Source organism: Bidens hawaiensis, unplaced genomic scaffold (assembly GCF_021521415.1).
Source record: "Bidens hawaiensis isolate Kalapana, Puna unplaced genomic scaffold, B.hawaiensis_p1.1 tig00000512_1, whole genome shotgun sequence".
Lineage (NCBI taxonomy): Eukaryota > Viridiplantae > Streptophyta > Magnoliopsida > Asterales > Asteraceae > Bidens > Bidens hawaiensis.
This window is the reverse complement of record NW_027491033.1, coordinates 5,260,348-5,282,949: the sequence shown is the minus strand read 5'-3', so window position 1 is coordinate 5,282,949 and position 22,602 is coordinate 5,260,348. Positions and strand designations below refer to the sequence as shown.

General features: G+C 40.5%; 3 protein-coding genes across 3 annotated transcripts; 1 reads left to right on the top strand and 2 right to left on the bottom strand.

Annotated features, from left to right (window-relative positions):
- Positions 1-517: 517 nt before the first annotated feature.
- Positions 518-3,104, bottom strand: LOC143631842 (putative receptor-like protein kinase At1g49730). The gene is made up of 7 exons (XM_077100470.1): positions 2,940-3,104; positions 2,130-2,388; positions 1,986-2,038; positions 1,846-1,913; positions 1,677-1,766; positions 1,251-1,320; positions 518-948 (listed from the first exon to the last, which is right to left on the bottom strand). Exons 1-7 carry the CDS (start codon positions 2,989-2,991, stop codon positions 644-646), a joined length of 897 nt encoding a protein of 298 aa, XP_076956585.1. The 5' UTR covers positions 2,992-3,104; the 3' UTR covers positions 518-643.
- Positions 3,105-6,406: 3,302 nt separating this feature from the next.
- Positions 6,407-9,001, top strand: LOC143634703 (pentatricopeptide repeat-containing protein At2g20710, mitochondrial-like). Its single transcript, XM_077102725.1, has 2 exons — positions 6,407-6,697; positions 7,541-9,001. Exons 1-2 carry the CDS (start codon positions 6,419-6,421, stop codon positions 8,690-8,692), a joined length of 1,431 nt encoding a protein of 476 aa, XP_076958840.1. The 5' UTR covers positions 6,407-6,418; the 3' UTR covers positions 8,693-9,001.
- Positions 9,002-9,163: 162 nt separating this feature from the next.
- Positions 9,164-20,698, bottom strand: LOC143634713 (pentatricopeptide repeat-containing protein At2g20710, mitochondrial-like). Its single transcript, XM_077102732.1, has 2 exons — positions 20,407-20,698; positions 9,164-10,446 (listed from the first exon to the last, which is right to left on the bottom strand). The coding sequence occupies exons 1-2, from the start codon at positions 20,689-20,691 to the stop codon at positions 9,301-9,303; spliced, it is 1,431 nt and encodes a 476-aa protein (XP_076958847.1). The 5' UTR covers positions 20,692-20,698; the 3' UTR covers positions 9,164-9,300.
- Between the last annotated feature and the right edge of the window lie 1,904 nt (positions 20,699-22,602).

Here is a 22,602-nt window from a genome sequence, read left to right as displayed (position 1 = left end):
AGCTTTCATATGTTTTATATCCTTTTGGAGGCCACCTGCAAAGCCTAAATTGTGTACTTGAGTTGTGCAAATAGTATTAGGAGTGAGAATATTCGATATTTAGACGGTTGTTATTAAGGGAATCGGCGTTGAACTCTTTCAAAAGATTTAAACACGCTCCTGTTAATTAGCTATAGTTGGAGTTAGTTTCATTTCAAATGGAGAGGAAAGTTTTGATGAGGTAACCCATGTTTATGTTCAGACTTCTTAGCTTTGTGACAAGGATTGAATTTCTCACAAATCACACAGAGAACTTGAAAACTTATTTGAGCTTGGATGAGGTATGAATTGTTTCTATGATATTATACTCCCAACTACTGCTTCAAATACTACTTTACAGTGCCATCGTATCATATTTCAATGCATGATGGACGACATTGGACGTCTTTTATCCGCTCCATGATCGTGACTGTTCCTTTACTTCCTAATTATCAAGTGTACCATTTGAACTCATAGTAAAAAAAGACATAAAAATAATAAGATAAATATTCACAAATGATATATTTCCTTCTATCATGTTTATTTACTTTTATTCTCATATGTATCCCTATCTTCGTTATCTAAACGATCACAAAAAAAAAAAAAAAAATGAGAAGTAGTCTAATTAACTGAGCAGGATGCTCACTTTCTTCTGAAGATACCTATATATTTGAGGAGTGAATGAATTTGGTTCATCAGCAGATTTGATACAAAATCTTGCAACTGCTAACAGTCCTTTAACCTCTCTAGAATCGTAATCGTTTCCAAGATCAGGGTCTATCATGTTATGGATTGATGTCGGGAAACAAGACTCTTCGATCCATTGGCTCAGATCCGTGCCCGTTTTGTCTGATGATTGACCCGTTATCAGCTCTAGAATCAACAACCCAAGCTCATACATTATGTTTCCATACACCTGCCCTGTCCTTTCTGTAACAAAAAATTTCAAAATAAATATCATAAAAGATAAAAAATAATATTATACAATTTGCACATTAATTGACCATCTAATATCTTCATATAAAGGATGATTAATTTTAGTTTCTGGCAATTTACTTGTTTTTGAAACGAGTCAAACTAAAACACGTCGAGAAGTGCCCAAAACGCATTCTTGAATGCATACAACTTTATTAATCACTTTTTTTTCTAAGGTTTATACCTTATTGTAATTATATGGCTAAGATAACACTTAGATTATTTATAACTAAATAAGAAATGGATAAAGACTTTACCATTATAACTTGAAGTCCGCCTTGCTGTAATGTGATCGCTACCCGAACCAAGAAGTCCAACATCAGAGAGCTTTCATGACAAAGATTAAAAAAATAAAAAAATACATATATAACTTAATCCCAATTACTGTAGCTTACAAAAGTATGCACCTAAGTCCTCAAGGATTGTCTATTTTACAAGTAGACAGTTTAAATAAAGAATTAATTACACGCACAGTCGTATGTCCATTTTATGGTTTTGGGGACCTTTCAAAAATTACACTTCTGAACCTCACTATTCATAGATGTTAAACACTTTGTTAAGTTATATGAATTGACAAAAATACCCTTTTTAGGGCCAAAACCATAATATGGACATACACATATCACATATGTAATTTTTTCTTGAAAGTAAAAGTGTACAACTAATTCAGGAACTTTATTTACCTTTGCATTGTAATTCTCATCAAGCATGATGGTACTTGAACTGATGGAGACGTGATATACGGGCGGGTCACAAAAGAAATGTAAATATTCCTGTGTGGTACAACTTATAAATATTCTTTCATGAAAAAAGTTAAAGAGATATCATAATAAAAAGATTAAAAAAACATACTAAAGCAGCAGCCACACCAACAGCAATTTTTTGCCTGATTCTCCAATCTAATGGAGTCTTCAAAGGATCTAATATCATACAACCGAACTTAAACAAAAACTTCATAATAAATAAACATAAAATATTTCACCGGAAATTACCATTTAAATGCTCCTTTAGGCTTCCGTTTTCCACATTTTCAAACACAAGAAACCTGAAAATAGAAAATTGAGAACTCAAAAGTCAAAATACAAAGCTAACAACAGCATTCGATTAATGTCTTCAAATGTTAACATGTTGGGTACCTTTTTCGTCCTACAGAAAATCCATTAAGCGCAACAATGTGACGATGATGCAAACGTCCCAAAAGTTGCACCTCCCGATAAAACGAATCATCATCTTGTTGATCAACAAGGTGTATTTCTTTAACAACGGCAAAACGACCGTTCTGAAACTTGGCTTTATAAGAAGCCCCGTGAGAAGACGTCCCTATGACTCTACTGAAACCGTCTGTTGCATTCTTTATGTCCTTATAAGAGAACCGCCTCAAGAAAGTTACCGGAACTAAAAACAAAAAGAAATAAAATCATTCAATTTTTTCCCTTACCAATAAACGACTATTTTAACCCTAAATAACTACAAAATTAGAATCATAAACAACTCATTAAATTTTGCATTGTCAATATATGTCACTGAATTCTGTATACAAACATTTACAGCTGAAGTTATACACAGAGTAGTCAACTTGACTTTTGATTTTTGACTTATGAAGTCAAACTAGTCAATTTAGATTGAAGAATTAATGATGATCGGCATGGAATTGGAATGAATACGAGCACAAAAAGTCAAAGGCCATTCAAGAGACATGTAAATCTTAAGACTCGCGTTATGGGTCAGAAATGAGAACACACATTCCAATTCCGATATTATTTCTGCCCTAATTTCAAAAGTCAACACAGCAGAGATCTATCTATTTATAACCGACGGTTGTTTAGAATTACAGAAACCCTTAAGTAAGATTCTAAGAACGACCCACCAAAACTTGAGATATTAATAATAATAATAATAACATGAAATTGAATTGAAGTGAAAACATTGGTCTAATTAATGGATACCTGAGCGAGATCGGAGTGTGGGTGTTATTTTGAAGAAGAAGCTATCATTCATCTTAACTTGAAAACAATGGAAGAAATAATGGGTGGGTGTTATTATTATTATTATTCCAGAAAAGAAAGAAAGAAATCGAATGAATGAATGTATATTATTATTATTGTAAAATGCGTAGTACAAGTATGTATATGTGTGTGTGTGTGATCTGTAAAATAGAAGAATCGATTCCATTCAGAGTTTGTTGGTTAGTTTGTTACACGTAAGTGACGTAACCCACGCCGCGAAACAAAAGAAAGTGGATTTATATTTATTTTTACCCACGCTTTCTATCGGACACCGTTTCAGGAAATAAAGGTATAATAATAAAATTATAAATTATTATTTATTACGTTACAATCATTATTAACAGATAGCCCACATGCTCTTTCCTAGTGTAAATTAACCGGACGCAAGTCAATTTTCGACATGAAGTCCGTTTATGTTTTATCTATTTAATTATTGAACTGGCATGAAAAAATAATTTTGTTCGCTGAATTGTTTGTGAACCATCCGTTTGTCTGAAAAAGTTTAACAGACAAACACGAACAAGGCATTGTATGATTCAGTTTGATTCGTTTGCAACCCTACTCTTTCATATTACTTTTGTTAATATTCATATAAATCTATGTTAACAAGTGTGACTATTATGAACATTGTGTCTTAATCGATATCAGAAAGCACTCGATCACTTCATTGCTTAACAACAACTAATCAAGAAAAGTGAAAAATCAATTCAAAATTCAAACCACTCACTTACAATCTTCTCATCCAAAAAGAGCATCGGAGATGCTCTTAATACTAACAATATCGTCCAACACCTCGTTCGTGGGTGGAGCATCGTCGTTCAAGTTGAACTATATAGAGAACAAAAAATAAAAATTAGTTTTTTTTAAGAGAAGGCATTGAGACATCTTGTTACATCACTTAAGAGTACACTATAGCCGGCCACACTTCCAACCAACCGTTTGTTGGTTGCACTAAATTATTATATACAGCCAAAACATTTCAACAATAAGGTTCTTATTATATTATATTATATTATATTATATTATATTAGGTTAGGTTAGGTTTTGCACAAAGTCGAAAAAGAAGAGCTAAAGAAAAAAAAAGGTTAATTCACCATGAATTGAGGTTAGGAATCATCTTAAAGGAACCAAATAATTATCTTTCTAGTGAAGAAGAGCACTTGCATGCTAAGTAATTCTTTACCTAACCTTCAAGTTTGTGAAATTATACCACGGAAATATGGAAGTCTTTGTTTTATTGGGATTCATGATGACTTAAGTGTGTAATGTCGTTAGAACTCGAGATACTCCATGATCTATGATTTATTGATTTAGATATATATATGCATGTTTGAGTTTTGAGTAAATTGGTAAGACCATGCTATGGTATGAATAGTATATGTGGATATATTGATGCGAATTGGCTAAAAACATCTCTTTAGACGAGAACATATAGTGACGAGCACAAAAGGTTTTAGTCGATAAACAAACAAGAATACAAGATGGTGATAGGATCTATAAACTGATTGTAAAAAAAAAACGAACTGGTTGTAGATATTAATTATAACTTAGTCCCGAAAACTCAAAGTTGTAACATATATATACCCAAGAATATAAATTGTATAATAGAAAATTGCTAGTTTGCTACACATATATTATATATGGTTTAAGGCTATACATGAAAACACATATTATGGCACAAGAACATGTCAGAAATCATAATATTTCTATGTCTTGCTCATTCTCCACATGGTCTGTTCATGAATGGCTTGACCATGTGATTGTGATGGACCCAATGCATTTGATGATTTGAACCTTTGGAGGTGAAAGACAACAAAACTACGCACCTAAAAAAGAGATACAAATTCAATATCACATTATTAAAACCAATTTATTTGAACTTGGTGAAAGTAACGCCGGTTGCATATATAAGTATTTAACTAAACTTTTTCAAATATTATATGGGCAGTGAAGTCATAACCCAAATCTCCTATTATAAATGGTCCTTCCAAAACTGTATTTCGATTAACATTCTAAGTCTTAATTACTCTTTATCGGTGAATAGGGTGATTTATTTTAAGAACATTTGATTTGAAACAAATAGATATTGCCTAGTAAGAACACATGCTTAAGTCAAAACACAACTGAAGAAGTTTTAGGGTGTGTTTGGGATTGCTTATTTGAGTGAAAAAGGACTTTTGATTAGAAGGACTTATAAACTTATGAAATTTTGAAAAGAAGTTTTTAAAAGAATGTTTGGATTAGCTTATTTGTTGGGGAAAACCAAAATGGACAATCTTTTTTAAAATGAGTGTAATGGGATTTAAGGGTGAGAGGGGTGTAATAGGTAAATCAAACTCATTAAGTTAATAAGTTACATATTCCTAACCTTTCAAAACACCTCTATTTTGCCTTCACCATAAGTTAAAATCCATAAGGCCTTATGGTTTGCCAACACTTATACACCTTATTAACTTTTCAAAAAGTTTATAAGTTATAAGTTGATGAAAATAAGGAATCCCAAACGCCCCCTTATTATGATACAATTTCACTAAAAGCGAGTATGGTACATGTCTACACTAAACAAGTATACGATTATGCTGACAAGAATATAATGGTTGGGTTACGAGCAATATAGAAGAGACACATGTGTATGGTTGGTCCCACCAACTATGCCGATGCCGACTAAAACGACATTCAAGTAGTCTCTTTTTTTTTACACTTGCAATTTTCCTATTTTCAGTCCAGTTACATGTTTCCTTCCAGATTATAATCATATTAAGTGATATTTACTCATATAGCTTATCATACAACTTATAAAACATCCAAGTCACACATGTAGATCACCCACATAATCTTAAAAGAACAATCAAAATTTATAATCCAACTGATTATACCGTATTGATGTTCAACAAAAGATTCATTTAACTTATGTAGTTGATATTTTTAGTTTATATTTTTTACATTATAGCATCTATTATAGAAATAAATAGTTTTATCTTTTTTTATTTTGATTAATTGTGTTTATGGCTGGTAAAACGGGATGCCTATCATATTAGATAACTAATCATAATATGTTCTCATGAAAATAAAATTGAGTGATTTCGTATAATATCAATTTAGTTTTGGTAAAGAATGTTTTTTTACGGTCATAGTAACAACTATCATAGATTTATACTCGATTTCACTTACAAAATTTCCCCGTTTCATCCATAATTATAACTGTGAGCAAATCGAATGGAAATCAGTAAATCTTTGATGATGCTACCGCAGATAGGCGACGAAAGTGAAAGTTATAAACGCCGCTAATTAAATTTTCTAATATAAAATTATTTATTATCAGGTTAGTGATATTGCAGGCGAGACTAAACTCGCAGCTAATACCCGGCTAGTTAGTGGTGTAGTTAACGGCTCCGGTGCTCATAATAATAATTATAACGATGCTGACGATGATAAAGAAGAAATTGCTTGCCCATTCATTGTACGAATATTATCGTTCTTCGTCTTGGGTTTCATATTACTGCAATCAAACCCTAACCCCTAATCCAGTGGCCGCTGCCGGTACCACTCTGTTTCACAGGCTCATTGGTTTCCATGAACCATCAGTTGTTCCGGTTCTAGACCAATGGGTCGGTGAAGGTAAACCAATTGATCAAGTAGATCTCCACAGGATAATTAAACAGTTCCGCAAATTTGGCCGCTTCAAACACGCTTTACAGGTTATGTTTTGGTTCTAAATTAGTGAACTTGATATTTGATTTCAATTGATAATGTGCTTAAGAGTTGCTCTAATGAAATTGATATTGAATTTAAGATATTTACTTTGAATTGTGTGAAATTGAATTGTTTTGAATTGAAAACTTTATGAATTGATAATCTTAGACAGTTATATGACACCACCCGAGCCAGGGTAAGCTTGGACTCGGCTCGGTTTTGAAACCAAGATGTAAATTTGAGCTTCAACTCGACTTGGTTTTAAACTGAGCTGGTTCGGCTTGGTTAATTAAAAGGATGTTTAATAAACACATTTCAAGTTACCATTTAATACTTAAAAATAATTTCACATGTATACACTATACACATAATTATAACGATATATATTAAAACACACTCATATACTTATACATAATAATGTATGTTATGTAATGAAGTAAAAGTAAAATAATTTGAGCCAAACCAAGTGAGCCATCCTTGGCCGGACTAGGCACGTTTACAAACCGAGCGGGTTCGGCTCAGTTTCAAACCTAGTTATTCAAGCGTGTTTTCTAGAGCTTTTTCCGAGAGAACTTTGAGCGAACTCCAAGCCACTAGCTTTTTGGACCGCCCTACATGACAGATGCTATCGATTCTTTAAACCGTTCTAAAATATCCATTTACCACAATTTTTTATCAGTGTCATGCACTCATGCCATTGAAATCTATAATTTGGGACCAACCCTACTGTCTTTATTACAATGTGGTTCTGTGTTAAGTTTGTTTGAGAAACTAAAGTAACTAAAAATATCAAAACTGTAGTTTTTTCATGCATACCAACAAAATCCCATTTGTCGTTTTTGTTACAGATATGCCAATGGATGGATGACAAATCATATCTTGATAATACACATAAAGATGTTCCGGTTAGGCTGGATTTGATATCAAAGGTATACGGTATAGAGCACGCAGAGGAATATTTCAACACAATTCCAGATACTTCAAGGGTAATGCAGGTTTATGGTGCCCTTTTAAACTGCTACGCAGAAGCGCGTTTCTTAAACAAAGCAGAGGCCACCATGCAAAAGATGAGAGATTTAGGGTATTCAGGGTCATTGGCCTACAATGTTATGATGGGATTGTATTCTTTTACAAGTAAATATGAAAAACTTGATCTTTTAATGGAAGAAATGGATCAGAAGGGTATTCAGATTGATAAGTTCACATATTGTATTAGATTAAACGCGTATGTGAAAGCTTCAGAAATACAAAAAATGGAGACGCTTTTGTTGAGAATGGAAGCTGACCCGCATGTCAACATGGAATGGCATGCATACACAATGGTAGCAAACGGGTATCTAAAAGCTGGTGATAAAAAAAAGGCGTTGACTTGTTTAAAGAAATCTGAATACCTTATAAAACCCAGTCAAAAAAAGTCAGCTTATGAGAATCTACTCACTCTTTATGCTAGTGCGGGTCGAAAAGATGAAGTGTATCGCGTATGGAATCTTTACAAGAAGCTTGGAAGGGTTTACAATCAAGGTTATCTTTGTTTAATGAGCTCACTTGCTAAACTTGATTGTATTAATGATGTTGAGAGAGTATATAAAGAGTGGGAAGCGCGGTATAAACGCTTTGATCTTCAAGTTCCAAATCTTGCGGTTACAATATATTGCAAAAAGGGTCTTCTTGAAAAGGCTGAAGCAACAATAAAAGGTGTTATAGAGAGGGGAAATGAACCAAATGCAGCCACGTGGAGTCGTTTGGCATTGGGTTATGTTAAAAAAGATGAAATGGAGAAGGCGGTGGAGGCAACGAGGAAATCTATTTTGAGCAGTTATCCAGGGTGGACGGTTGACACGGTCACTTTGTCTGCGTGTTTAGATTATTTGAGCCAAAAGGGGAGTTTAGATGAAGCGGAGGAAATGATCAAATCACTCAAGGAAAAAGGTCATTTGTCGGAAATGGTTTATAAGAGTATAGTGAAAAGTTTGTCTGAGGAATCTGTTATTGCAACTTAGAATATGTTATCGTTAGTTGATGATGCAATTGTGGGCGCGCGAAGGCCATTTCGACCAAATATGAGAACTGCACCTTGATTAGAGTTTTGAGATGATACTCTAGTATATCACCGCACTTTGCAGCGGTGAGGATTGAGGAGAGGCTTGTTAGAACTACTCAGCATTTGGGATTTTGATCTTGTTTATTTATCTTGTGTTCAACATTAACTTAGGAATAAGGTGGTGTTGGTTTTTGTCACTACAAATGGTATAAACTGAATACTTAAAAAGGAAGAGAAAACTAGGGGCACTTTTGTTTTGTGTAGGAATGAATTCTAGTTTATGATATGTTTTTCTCATGCTTGTATTCTCTATTCACATTGTTATAAGAATCAGACATAAGTTGAAGAATAAAAGACTCCTCCAGAATCCAGATCTTTGACACTTGATTCAAGTGAAACAATTAAAGTAAATACCAAGTAAAACCTAACTGATAGCAAAAACCTATTGACAGGGTCTGAAAAGGTGAAATGTAGGCAAAATATATTTTGTTGTTTGTTTCCCTAAGCCATTTTTTATCATTATGGATACAATACTTCACTCAATTCAAGTGACAAAAGGCAAAAAAATCATCCACTTGAGTTTACCACCAAATCAACTGTTGAATGATCATCACTTGCAGATTCCTTTTCACTACCCTCTTTAACAAATCTTGCAAACTCCTTAGCTAGCTCCACATCACCCTTCTCTTCCAAGTACTTAACACATGCTACCAAAGCAACTTGATTTAAACTCCAATGATCATGATAACATGAAACCGCTTTCTTCATTGCATCAACCGCTTTCTCCATCTCATTGCTTTTCCAAAACGCAGTCGCCAAACAATCCCACGTGCTTTTAGGCGGTCGTTTCCCCATACCCACAAACCTCTGCACATACTCTTCCGCTTTCTTCCAATCACCCTTCCTACTATACCCGTTGACCAAAACGTTGACCACCCAAAAGTCGAAGGAAGTCGTTTTGGACTCCCATTCGGTCAAAACCTTCTCCGCCCCTTCAATATCATCCAACTTCACTAAAGAGCTTGCCATATAATGATACGGTCTATCATTTACTTTCCTATATGTCTTTCTATACAAATCCCATATACGATAAACATGTTCTTTTTCACCAAGATTAGCATACATGGTGAGAAGTGTTAGATAAGCAATTGCATTTGAATTCACGGTAACAACTTGCTCTGTTTTCTGTAACATTTCTAAAGATTTCTCATTCTGACCAAACTTTAGGTACCCTTTTGCAGCAATGATGTAAGCATGCCAATTGAGGATGACATCATGATCGGTTTCCATGTAACCGAGAAAATTCTCCATTTCCTTGATGTCAAAACAAGCATATGCGCTTAATATAATGTAATAAGTTGGTCTGTGATAACGAGCACCTGTTTTCTGCATTTCATTCACGAGTTTTAACAGCTTATCGTGGTTGTTGGTTTTGGAGTATAGATTTAGCATACTGTTGTAGGAATGTGTAGTCATGTATCCTAACTGCTTCATCTTTTCCATGGTGGATTCTGCCTTTTCTAAAGATTTCTTGAAAGTGTAACAGTTTAAAAGAGCTCCATATACCCTGAAATCGTTAAACGCGTCCGGGATTGTATTAAAGAACTTCTCAGCCTGTTCTAGACCTCCAACCCTTGAAATTAAATCCAAGTGAACCGCGATGTTACCAGGTGATTTGTCAAGGTAACTTCTGCTAGTCATCCATTCATATAGCTGAAATCAGAATATATGATTTCAGGACAAATTCATGCGAGATAATTGTTTAATATAAAGAATAATTACTAAATGGTAACAAGTTTCATATTTTTTCCATTTAGCTCACTTAATTTTTGCATTTTGTAGAAAATATTTACAGCCACAAAACAATATTGAAACTTAAGTTGTTTAGTTTAAGTGACTTTAGTGGACACTAATATGTAAACAGGCCGAGCTGAGCCCGAGCCTGGCATGTTTTGACTTATGAGAGCTCGAGATTGGCTCGTTTACTATTTTTCAATTAACTCAAATATATCATAATCATCATCATTGTTATTGTTATTATTATTATTATTATTATTATTATTATATTTTTAGAAAAAAAACCTTAACGAGCCTAAGCTTGACTCAAGCTCGTGTGCAATACCTTAAACAAGCCAAAGCTCGGCTCGAGCTTGGTTGTGCAGTGTGAATTGAATACATAGAAGTCCAAAAAAGCTAGTATCTTAAAAACACACTAGGCTCATTAAGGCTCAACAAGCCAAAATGACCTTCCCATACAAGACTCGAGCTCTAGCCCGATAACGTTTGGCTCGTTTCGAGCTTTTTATCTATCCTATCTCAAGTAACTCACGAGCAGCTTGGCTCGTTTACACCCCCAGACACTATAAAACCACGATTACTATCGAGTAACATGTGATAGCTTCAAAAATGATTACTTTGTGTTATTTAAAAAAGAAACCCGTAAAATACTGTAATTAGACTCATAAAGGTTGAATCTTGAGATGGGTTTAATCAGTTAAAAGTATTAGACACTGTACTTAGAGTATTAGACCAGTACAAAGAGTCATAAAGTTTGAATCTTGAAGAAACACTAACCGGACCCCGGGCAGATTACGGGTAACCTGGGGGTTAGATAGATGTTTCCCACGAAGGGTTAGACCCGGTAAAGATGGTTCTTCTGATAACCTGCAAAACAGACACCGTGAGCTTGTCACTGAGAAGGGGGGGGGGGGGTTCCTCCTTGTGACCACCCTCCGGCGTGAGAATCAGACTAGATTGCTCTTTAAATATAAATGTATATTAAGAGATTGCTAGAGCAGATATCAGGTATATATGATGGTAATATGATAAGATATGATAAGATGAGATGATCATACCATTTGGGGTATTTATAGCCGAAGGTAGGTTTCCAAGGAGGTGTGGCCGGCTGAATAGTATTCCTGTTCCACCAACTGTGGCCTACGCACGTGCCCTGCTGGTAGTTGGTGGGTAGGCAGCGGCTGACAGTGACCAGGCCTGCTGTGTACTATTCCTTTTCCACCAACTGCCGGCTATGCACGTGGTATGACAGGAGTTGGTGAGTAGGCAGCGGCTAATAGTGACATACAGTACAGGAGCATGCTGCTCGCCATACTGTTGTCAATAAGCTGTCGTATCTTTAGTCAGATCTTTTGCCCATACCTCGTCAGGTACAGTACAGAAGATCTTCCCGTATCGTACGGACTGGCTTAGTTGGGCGGGAGTATTCCCCCTCCCGCCTTTGTGCGGGATTGTTCCCGGCTTTGCTCATTCCTTCAGGTGACACTGAATGATTGAGAGCTAAGTGCCTTGTGCTTGTAGCCTTGCTGCGCGGGTGGCCTTCCCTGATGGCTTGTATCCGCAGCTGCGGGAACAGGCAGAGTCCTTCACCATTGGGAGGCATTTCCTGCGGGAACAGCTTGCGTACTGCGCGTAAGGACGTCACGTCTCTGAGCATGGTGGGTCCTGCGGATCCAGTTGGTTTCTGCGCAGACGTCCCTCTTCAAGGTGAGTCTTGCGGGTCCAACTGGGCTCTGCTGGGACCTACCTCTTCAAGTCCCCCCAGTCCAATGTTCTTCTCATGAATGTTTAATAAAGTGAGGTGAACTTTTGGACTTTAAGCAAAGGGTTTTGAAAAGGGTTTTTTAAGGTTTTCCATGGGGATTCTTCCCGCGGAAGTCCTTGTCACTTGCAGAAATTCCCGACTTTCCTGCTTGATCTTTGGGTATGATGCGGGTAGGTCTGTAACCTCCTCGCAAGTCAGGAGCGTTGAGTCCCACTTGTGTGGATTCTCCACGGGGTTTTGGTAGTTTTGAACATAGTGATCAATTATGTTAAAACCACCAATTCCATCCTGGAGCTTCAAACAATGTAGTTCTCGACGTTCCCGCTATGCGGGGATGTTATTTCCGTTTCCGCAAGCATTGCCCAGAAGATCCTTCTTGGTTTCAATTCCCTGCGGAGCGCTAGGTATGTGAAGGGTTTTGCCTGAACACTGTACCCGCGCTCGTCTTACGGTTACTTTACTTCCAAGGTATTCCTGGCGTCAATTCCCTGCGGGTGCTAGGTATGTGAAGGGTTTTGCCTTAACACTGTACCCGCACCCGTCTTATGGTTACTTGGTTGCCAAGGTATTCCTGGCGTCAATTCCCTGCGGGTACTAGGTATGTGAAGGGTTTTGCCTTAACACTGTACCCGCACCCGTCTTATAGTTACTTGGTTGCCAAGGTATTCTTGGCTTCAATTCCCTGCGGGTGCTAGGTATGTGAAGGGTTTTGCCTTTACACTGTACCCGCACCCGTCTTATGGTTACTTGGTTGCCAAGGTAAAGGGTATTTTCCCGCTTACTTTTGAATCTTTTTGAATTTTTGAAATTCGAAAGGTTGGTGAGGATAAGAACAGTTCAAACCTCTGAAACGTCGTGCGGCGGTTTCTTCTGACTGTGTCAGGACGTGCAGGAAGTTATGGTGACATGACAGTACATGGTCATTCCAGACGCTTTTTCAGGCGCGTGGGCGCGATTTTTCGGGCGCGTGGCCGCGAAATTAATGGTACGCGTCCTTTCAACAGCTGTTGCCAGCTTGCTTTTTGCCACGTGTCATAGTTTCATTGCACCTTCGATTTCTCTCTCCTCCGCATTAAATTCATCGCATTAATTGCGATTAGTATATAAAGGGGGAGAGGGTTCTTTGTAATTCACACTTTTCACTTTTCTCTTCATCTTCTAAACGATTTCCGGCGAATACTCACCTTTTCAGGCAAGCATTCTCTTGAAATCGTTTTCTTCTTTCATCTGTAAGATGTCTTCTCATGATCTCGAATCTACAGCTGATGACAAGAGTACTGTTGGCGAGTGCCAGTGTGCTCTGCCTGTCGATCTGTATCAGTACATCGTCAGGAAGTTCATGCTCGAGTCTCTCGAGCCTGAGTTTCCTGAACCCCACCAGACGGTGTATGATGCCCCCAGAGGCAAGATCGGGGTATATGCTGCATTCTTTGTTTATGGGAATCTTAGGTTCCCATTGACAAAGTTTGTTTACCGTGTCCTTGAGAGGCACGGTGTGCACCTGACCGAGGTGCACCCGATGGCGATCGCGAAGATTCGCCACTTCGAGTGGGTGTGCCGGATTCTGGGCATTGAGCCCTATGTCGACCGCCTGATGACCTTCTACACTTGGAGGTGCATCCAGGGGTGGTATACCCTGATAACCCGGATTAAGGGTTTGAAGATTTGCGCAACCGAGCGCAGTCTTCGCTCGTGGAAGCGGGAGTTCTTCTACATCTCCGCTCGCGCCATCCCCCTTGCCATGAAATTCAAGAGTGGGCAAGCACTTCCCAGCCTTCACGCCTCCAACTACCAGGAGGCGGAATGGTTTTCGAAGATATCCCGAGTCCAATCTCCGGTTTACCGGTTTGCGGAGTCCGGGATGGTGATGCTGGGGATGAGCCGGGTGTGGAAGGATGCGGATGCGCAAAAGATCCCAATCCTCCTTGAATACGGTTCGAACTCTGTTCCTTACGGTATGCTCTGTTTCTTTTTGTTAATTTAGAATTTCTTCTAACTTCTTTCCTGTTTATTTCAGAGGGGAACGACTTGCAGTCGCTCATGTACCCGCGGGAGGCTGACGGTCCCGCTCGGATGGGTACTCGCGCTCTAGACGAGAACGAGTTGCCCATCCTAGAACAAACGGCGGATCGGTTCGTGGAGGTCTATCCGCTAGGCCACGAGATCCTTAGCGCCAGGCGGCCAGGTAAGGCGCTATTCAACCCTCGACCCCTCAATGTTGAAACCTCTGCTGGAATTCCTCTAATCGTATGTTCTGATGAGGAATCCGCAGATGGTCCTCCGTTGGTGCGGAAGAAGAAGGCTGCCGGCGGGAAGGGGAAGGAGAAGGTGGCCTCCACTGCCGATCCGGTGCCTCGGTCTGACTCGGAGACCGAGAGCGAAGAGGTGGCGGGGAATCCCGGTGGTGATAAGACCACCATTCCGGAGGCTGTGACAACTGTCACCGGAGAGCCCAGGATGACAATGGTGAGCGGCGTGAAGAGGCCGGCTCCATCGGGTTCATCCCCGCCTGTCCGTACATTTAGGCTCAAGAAAACCCGTAAGTACAAACTTCCTTTACCTTTAACTTCATAGCTTAATATCATTAACACTTATCTTCTTTGTGCAGGCGTGGATGTTGACGCATTCCAGGGTGGAGCGCAGAGGAGTACCCCTCCGCCCATGACGGTAGGCCCGGTCAGCCTACCTGAGGCGACGACCCAGGCGGCCGCGCCTGCGCCTGCTTCCGCTGGTTCAGTTGCTCACTCCGTTGAGCAGACTGTTCCAGCTGTGATGACGTCACCGCCGGCTGTGAGTGCCATTTTTACCGCATCTTTCACTGAGCCGGCGGTTACTTTTGCTGCGGATTCCGCGGCGGCGACCGCGGCGGCTGTTACCATGCCTCCGCCATCGGCAACGACGGCCGATCTTTCAGGTATGCATGGGGCTTATCGCCAACCTCTGCCTCTTTCCCATCTGCCTGACCTCTTGGATGGATTTCCGTTGGGTTCAAGTGATGGGTTTGGCGGCTATCGGCCTGTTATTGACCCTACAGGTGCGTAGGGTTCTTTTGGCCTATTTTATATATTTTTTTATCATCTTTTCCTAACTGCTTTTTGTTTTTTGCAGTGTCGGATTCCAATGAAGTGTATGTTCCACGATGGAACATCCGCCGAGGAACAACCCTTCGCACCCCTGTGGAGTGCGTGGAGTGGGCTCGTCACGCTGCTCCCAGTGGTGCGTTGGGGGAAGCCATGGCTAGCTACCAGGAGGGTAGGCTAACCAATGAGCTTCGGGTTCTCCTGGCCCGGATGCAGCCGCGCGTCGAGCTGCTTTGTCGTGAAAACGACAAGTTAAAAGCAGCTCGCATTAAAGAAGTAGCTCGGGCGCGGGCTGTCCGGGAGGAGAACGTAAAGCTTACCGCAGCTGCTGCGGAAAAGGAGAAGGCCTTCAAGGCCCTCGAGGTTGAAGTTCAGGCCCGGCTCGAGGCCCGTTCCAAGGCTGCCCAAGCTGTTAATGAACAGCTTCGGCTGGCTAAGGAAACTGCAAGGAACGCAACCGAGAGGGCCACCAAGGCTGAAGCTGTTGCTGAGCCTCTGCGCGTGTAGAATGAAGAGCTTAAAGCCAAATTAGAGGCTCTCCAGCAGGCTCATGATGCCTTGGCGATGGAAGACGCCAAAAAGCTCTAAGAGATCTTGGACCAGAGGGGGGTGCTTGACCACACTGAGCGGAAGCTAAAGGGCGTCGAAGAGGCTGCGGCTAAAGAAGTGTTGCTTGCCAACCTCACCAAGAGTGAAGCCGAACGCGCCCGTAACGAAGCTCAAGCTGCCCTCCAAGAAGCTCTGGTTGCCAAGGAATGGCTTCTTCGAGAAGCGTTGTCTCAGGTATGCTTTTCATTTCTTTACGCTTTTCTTTGTAAATAGAAAAGGTTCTGATACTTGTAGGTTGTGCATCGGGTCTTCACGGAGACGTCTTATGACGATGCTATGAGCGCAGCCCTCAACGCTTCTCATGAGGATGGGGAAAAGGCCGGCTTCCTGCTTGGTCTAGGGTTCGTTGAGAAAGGCATCCCGCCTTCCAACTTCCCTTTGTATAATGTTGATACTGAAGCTGTTTACGACCAAGCAGTGAATCAGTATGCCGCCTTCCCGCATCCGGTGGTGGAGAAGGTGAACCAAGTTGCTGCTGCTGATGATGGGCTAGCTATCCTTAAAGATTTCCTTGAACTGCCACGCTCTACTGATGGTGCTGGTCCAAGTGGAAGTGGCCCTGAAGCTTGATCCTGAAGATCCATTCCCACTGCTAGGATAGATTTAGCTTGTATAGATTTATTTTCTTGTAGGCGGGTAGTTACCCGGCCATTCTTGTAATGAATCATTGTGAAATATAAATCTTTGTGCGGGTAAGACCGCTACTTTCTCTGGATTCCTTGCTTTATAAACGTTATGACTTGCATACTTTAGTTTAAATTAGCAATTTTCCAAGTGTAGAATAAGTTAACCTTTGAACGTGGTAGATAATAGGTTGAAGTTTTGCTTCCTCTTTCGTGATTGTGCGGGTAGGACCGTCACTTGCACTTAGTAGGATGGCTAAACTTTACCTACGTCTGACCTGCGTGGAGGTTTTCCTCATCTTTTTGAAATTTCTAAGTATTTAGGATAAGTTAACCTTTGAACGTGGTAGATAATAGGTTGAAGTTTTGCTTCCTCTTTCGTGATTGTGCGGGTAGGACCGTCACTTGCACTTAGTAGGATGGCTAAACTTTACCTATATCTGATCTGCGTGTAGGTTTTCCTCATCCTTTTGTTAGAAATTCTCTTGAATAAGTTAACCGTTCGACGCGCGGTTGTCAATAGGTTTGGTTTCCTCTCATGATTTGTGCGGTTAGGACCGGCACTTTCATTTAGTTGACCAAAGTTTACCTATGACTGACCTGCGTGAAGGTTTGCCGTTTTTTGGGTTTATGCGTGTTTTGCCGCCTTCCCCACGCAACGACTTTCCACGTAATTATGCGGTGAAAACCGGCATATCCGTGTTGAATAAATTAACCATTCGACGCGCGGTTGTTAATAGGTTAGTGTTCAGTTTCCTCTATCATGATTCATGCGGATAGACCGGCACTTTCATTTAGTGGGATGACTGAACTTTTCCCCTTCAACTGACCTGCGTGAAGGTTTGCCGTTTTTTGGGTTTATGCGGGTTTTGCCGCCTTCCCCACGCAACGACTTTCCATGTAATTATGCGGTGAAAACCGGCATATCCGTGTTGAAAGTTCATAAAGTATAAATGTAAAATCATCAGCGTCGATGTTCTAAGGAGAATCATTTCCATTAGAAGTGGCTCTGGGCCTTTTCTTTACAAATTTGGAATTGATCTACATGCAAACTGTGTAATTGAGCTCCCTTCCATGTTGTTGGGATGGGAGTGCCATCGAGCCGATATGCACCTGGTTCGGGATCTCGTTCTTTACGCAGCATGTAGTCTCCACATTGAAGCTGGAAATTTTATTCGTGTTTTCCCCAGCTGGGGTTCTACACGGATCAGCCTGCTCAGCGTTCATTGCGCCACGAGGTGCGCGAGCGTCCCATCTCTGACAAATGCTTCGACCATGTCTTTTACGTCTGTGCATTCTTCAGTGTTGTGGCCTTTTGTCCTGTGAAAGTCACAGTATTTGCTCCGATCAGCATTGGGACGATGTCGGATTATTGGAGCCTTTGGCCATGGGAGCTCCTCAGTGGCGAATATCTCGGTGACGCTTTTGGTGAGTGGCGTCCATCTGGAGTTCTGGTTCGACCGTACGTTATCCCTTCCGCCTAACCGATGTTGCAAGCCGGATGAGGTGTCAAAGTTTACCCTTGACTGCCAAATGCCTAGCTTCCGCTTTTTGTTTAATCGGGCGGTAAGGACGTTGTCTTCTCTTGTTTTCTGGGTGTAGAGGTTTGTGCTCTGTGGGAGATCTCTACCCAGTTGCTTCTCCGTTTCCGCAAAGCGTTTTGCTGCTGTCATGATGGCATCCCATGTGGATGGCATGCCATCTTTACCCGTTAAGGTGCGGATGAGCTCTGGGTCGTTCGCGCCCTGGATGAAGGCAGCGCGAACAAGATCTTCGCTGATATTACCCAGACTTAGCTTCTTTGAGTTGAAGCGAGTGATGAAGTCTAGCAAAGATTCATCTTCCTCTCTAATGCATTTGAGGATTGTCCATTGCTCCTCGGTATACTTTCGTTGTTGGCTGAAGTGTTGGCTAAACTTCTGTTGGAAGTCTGCCCAGTCGTAGATGTGGTTGACCGGTAGACGATCGAACCACGCTCTAGCTGGCCCAACAAGCGTCATTTGGAACATGTAACACCACGTAGGTTCCGTCCAATTGCTGACGGTTGCCCCCGCTATGAATCTGTTCAAATGATCATCTGGGTCAGATATACCATCATATGTGCCTATGTTGGACATTTGTTTGGCACTTTTTGGGGCAATTGCTTCCGCAATGTCCCTTGCAAATTTGGACGTTCCCGCATTTGCAACAGTTGGTCTAAATGTTTTGGAGAAGTCACGTGGGCTTCCACATGTGTTTTTTGGTTTGAAGGCTTCTCCAAAACGCCTTCTCGGTTGGGAGTCCGTTTCCTTACGCTTCCCTTTTGCCCTATGGCGAGGGTTCGCGTCGGTGTCGGATTCCTCCGAGTCATCGTCCAAGTATTCTTCGAATTCGTCAGCCTGTTGGACGGAACGCAAGCGTTCGTCCAACTCGGCTTGGAATTCCTTCTGACGTGCCTCCGCCCATGCCTTAACTTCATCGAGTGTTTGGCGGGGGAGTCTTGTTCGTTTCTCTAACTGGGTATCGGTGATTCCCAGTGAGCGATTATTTACTGCACTTGCCCCAGCTTGGGTAACTGGGGTAGTGTTCGTAAAATTTACTTCACTTGCCCCGGCTTGGGTAACCGGGGTAGTGTTTGTAAAGACTGTGTAGCCGATATTCCCCCCAGTAGCTAGGGTTGTGGTTACCGGGGTTTCTTTAACCATCTTTCCAGAAGTTTGAAAAAACTGAAAAGAAATGAAGTTCTAGCTTTTATGCACGGATGGCGCCAATGAAGAAACACTAACCGGACCCCGGGCAGATTACGGGTAACCTGGGGGTTAGATAGATGTTTCCCACGAAGGGTTAGACCCGGTAAAGATGGTTCTTCTGATAACCTGCAAAACAGACACCGTGAGCTTGTCACTGAGAAGGGGGGGGGGGGGGTTCCTCCTTGTGACCACCCTCCGGCGTGAGAATCAGACTAGATTGCTCTTTAAATATAAATGTATATTAAGAGATTGCTAGAGCAGATATCAGGTATATATGATGGTAATATGATAAGATATGATAAGATGAGATGATCATACCATTTGGGGTATTTATAGCCGAAGGTAGGTTTCCAAGGAGGTGTGGCCGGCTGAATAGTATTCCTGTTCCACCAACTGTGGCCTACGCACGTGCCCTGCTGGTAGTTGGTGGGTAGGCAGCGGCTGACAGTGACCAGGCCTGCTGTGTACTATTCCTTTTCCACCAACTGCCGGCTATGCACGTGGTATGACAGGAGTTGGTGAGTAGGCAGCGGCTAATAGTGACATACAGTACAGGAGCATGCTGCTCGCCATACTGTTGTCAATAAGTTGTCGTATCTTTAGTCAGATCTTTTGCCCATACCTCGTCAGGTACAGTACAGAAGATCTTCCCGTATCGTACGGACTGGCTTAGTTGGGCGGGAGTATTCCCCCTCCCGCCTTTGTGCGGGATTGTTCCCGGCTTTGCTCATTCCTTTAGGTGACACTGAATGATTGAGAGCTAAGTGCCTTGTGCGTGTAGCCTTGCTGCGCGGGTGGCCTTCCCTGATGGCTTGTATCCGCAGCTGCGGGAACAGGCAGAGTCCTTCATCATTGGGAGGCATTTCCTGCGGGAACAGCTTGCGTACTGCGCGTAAGGACGTCACGTCTCTGAGCATGGTGGGTCCTGCGGATCCAGTTGGTTTCTGCGCAGACGTCCCTCTTCAAGGTGAGTCTTGCGGGTCCAACTGGGCTCTGCTGGGACCTACCTCTTCAAATCTTGACATGGGTTTAATGAATGGGTTAAAACAAATAGTAAGTAATAAATAAACCTGAAGGGCTTGGGAGTATCTATTATGATTCCTGAGAGCTTTGATGATGTTTCTGAGGTCATCAGGTTTGATATAAGTGCCACCTTGTTGTACCCATTGATCCAGTATCGGAGCAATTGAAGCTGTGGGTTTTAATTTGGCAGGTGAGATCATGTCATAGAGTACATTGTGATGATGGGTTTGATTAATTTGTTGGGTGGATATGGAAAATGAAGAACCGAATAAAACCCTAGAAAGTAAAGGATGATGATGATGATGAAACTTGCAGGAGCGAAGGGTTACCATTGTCTTTTAACTGGCTAACTGAAATCCCAGATTTCAACAGGATTTATTAGGGTTCTATCAAGGAAGAAGAGTATAATAAACCTTTTTTTTATTTTTTTTATACACGGCCAATGAATAAAGCTCGGTTATGATAAGTACGTAAGACATTTCGAAATAAAATGATGAGAATGTTGTTTGTGTTTTGAGCTGATTAGTCTAAATAAGACTTGTTAGGTACTTATGGGATTACGTATGAGAAAAATGAAACTTTTAGGTTGTTTATGGATGACATGATCATGTCAGGGATAAAGGACAAGCATGTTAGGCGAGTTGTAGTTGTCAATATCGTGGCCAACATGACGATGCTTCCGGGAATTCACGCCAGACATACGCATGCTTGGTCCAAGCACGAGGGTGCTTATTCAAAAACCTAGTCGAAAACATTTGCAATTGTCTAGCACATGCGTGTTTAGTGACACACATGACCATGCGAGACCATGGTTTTGCATAAACCGTGTATGAAAGACCAAATGGAAAATTTCCAAAGTAGGTATTTTCATAAACAAGTTTCTAGTTGTAGATATCATTTCCATAGAATTCCAGAAGTAGGTATTTAAAACTAGTCGTGACGAGTAGTATGTGTTACCAAACAAGTAGTTTACAGAACCACTTAAACATGTCACGTGGTCATAAACCAATTGAGACAACCACGTTTAACACTCGTTTAGTCGCCACGCATAAAGTAGATGCACGCCTCAGAATCAACGCCCACGACTACTGCATAAATGTTTTCATCGCGGCTAGTCTTGGTTGGTTTACGGCCACATGGCAAATTTATGTCTGCTAACTACTCGTTTGGTAACACGAACTACTCGTCACAATTAGTTTTAAATACTCATTTCTAAAATTCAATGCAAATGATATCTAAAACTATAAATTTGTTTATGAAAATACATTTTTTTGAGAATTCTCCCAAGACCAAAACCACTTCATGTGCATAGGGCTGTCATAACATGTTGGACACGACACAATAAGACACGGTACGATAAAACACGAACACATGTAGTGCTATACACGAACACGACATGATAACTAATTGTGCCATTTTTTTCGAACACGAACACAAACCTGTTTAAAAACATGCTAACACGTTAAGACATGTTTATAGACCTGCTTAAAGACACGATACATAATACACGTGTAGTTTGAACAAAAATTGGCAAAATAAGCATAAAGGTCCTGAATTGATACATAATTCATGACACATTTGAAATAAAAATTCACAAATCCAAAAGCTAATCCATTGGTTGATATTTCCTATAGTTAGAACCATTTGGCTAGCCAATTTTTTCCACTTCAAAATCTCACACGACTCTTGGTGAAGTAACGTGACTTTAATAAACCTCCCACCCAAACCACTAAACTTTATATTTATGTTTTGATATTTTCTTTTTAAACACGCTTATAATTTTTTTGCCAACAACTCGCTCATAACAAGTATTTTATAATTTTTCTTTCTTTAAAGACAGAAATTTTATAAAAAGTAGCTCGAGGCTAGAAAACATCAAGCAACGAATTACATAGAAGGAAATCTAAAGCTACTCCAGTCTAAGGAGAGGAGGATGGTTTAAATCTAATTTTTATCCATAAAAAACAGGATTTCCAATTTTCTCTATTAAGCTTGAAATCACCACCTTGTTTTTTGTTTTCCATATGCACTAACAACAAAGAAGCATATAATCGACTGCCCCATCTTTCAGTTTACAGCATCGGTGTTTGAGAGAGAGAGAGTTGATAAAATTTCTTTATTTTGAGGTATGAATACTTTGTCATTTTTAACATTCTTTCGTGTTTCCCATCTATCAAACATCCCAAAGTAACGATTTCTTCCCATCTACCAAGCATTCTAAAGTAATGATTTTTTTTCCTGTT

Excerpts from the sequence above, each read along its gene's own strand:
- LOC143631842 (XM_077100470.1), bottom strand. The coding sequence starts at position 2,991 with ATGAATGATAGCTTCTTCTTCAAAATAACACCCACACTCCGATCTCGC. Across the intron at positions 2,039-2,129 it reads TTTTCTGTAGGACGAAAAAG|GTTTCTTGTGTTTGAAAATG; the intron begins GTACCCAACATG and ends TTCTATTTTCAG. Across the intron at positions 1,321-1,676 it reads ATGAGAATTACAATGCAAAG|CTCTCTGATGTTGGACTTCT; the intron begins GTAAATAAAGTT and ends TTGTCATGAAAG.
- LOC143634703 (XM_077102725.1), top strand. The coding sequence starts at position 6,419 with ATGCTGACGATGATAAAGAAGAAATTGCTTGCCCATTCATTGTACGAA. Across the intron at positions 6,698-7,540 it reads GCTTCAAACACGCTTTACAG|ATATGCCAATGGATGGATGA; the intron begins GTTATGTTTTGG and ends TTTTTGTTACAG.
- LOC143634713 (XM_077102732.1), bottom strand. The coding sequence starts at position 20,691 with ATGGTAACCCTTCGCTCCTGCAAGTTTCATCATCATCATCATCCTTTA. Across the intron at positions 10,447-20,406 it reads GATACTCCCAAGCCCTTCAG|CTATATGAATGGATGACTAG; the intron begins GTTTATTTATTA and ends TTCTGATTTCAG.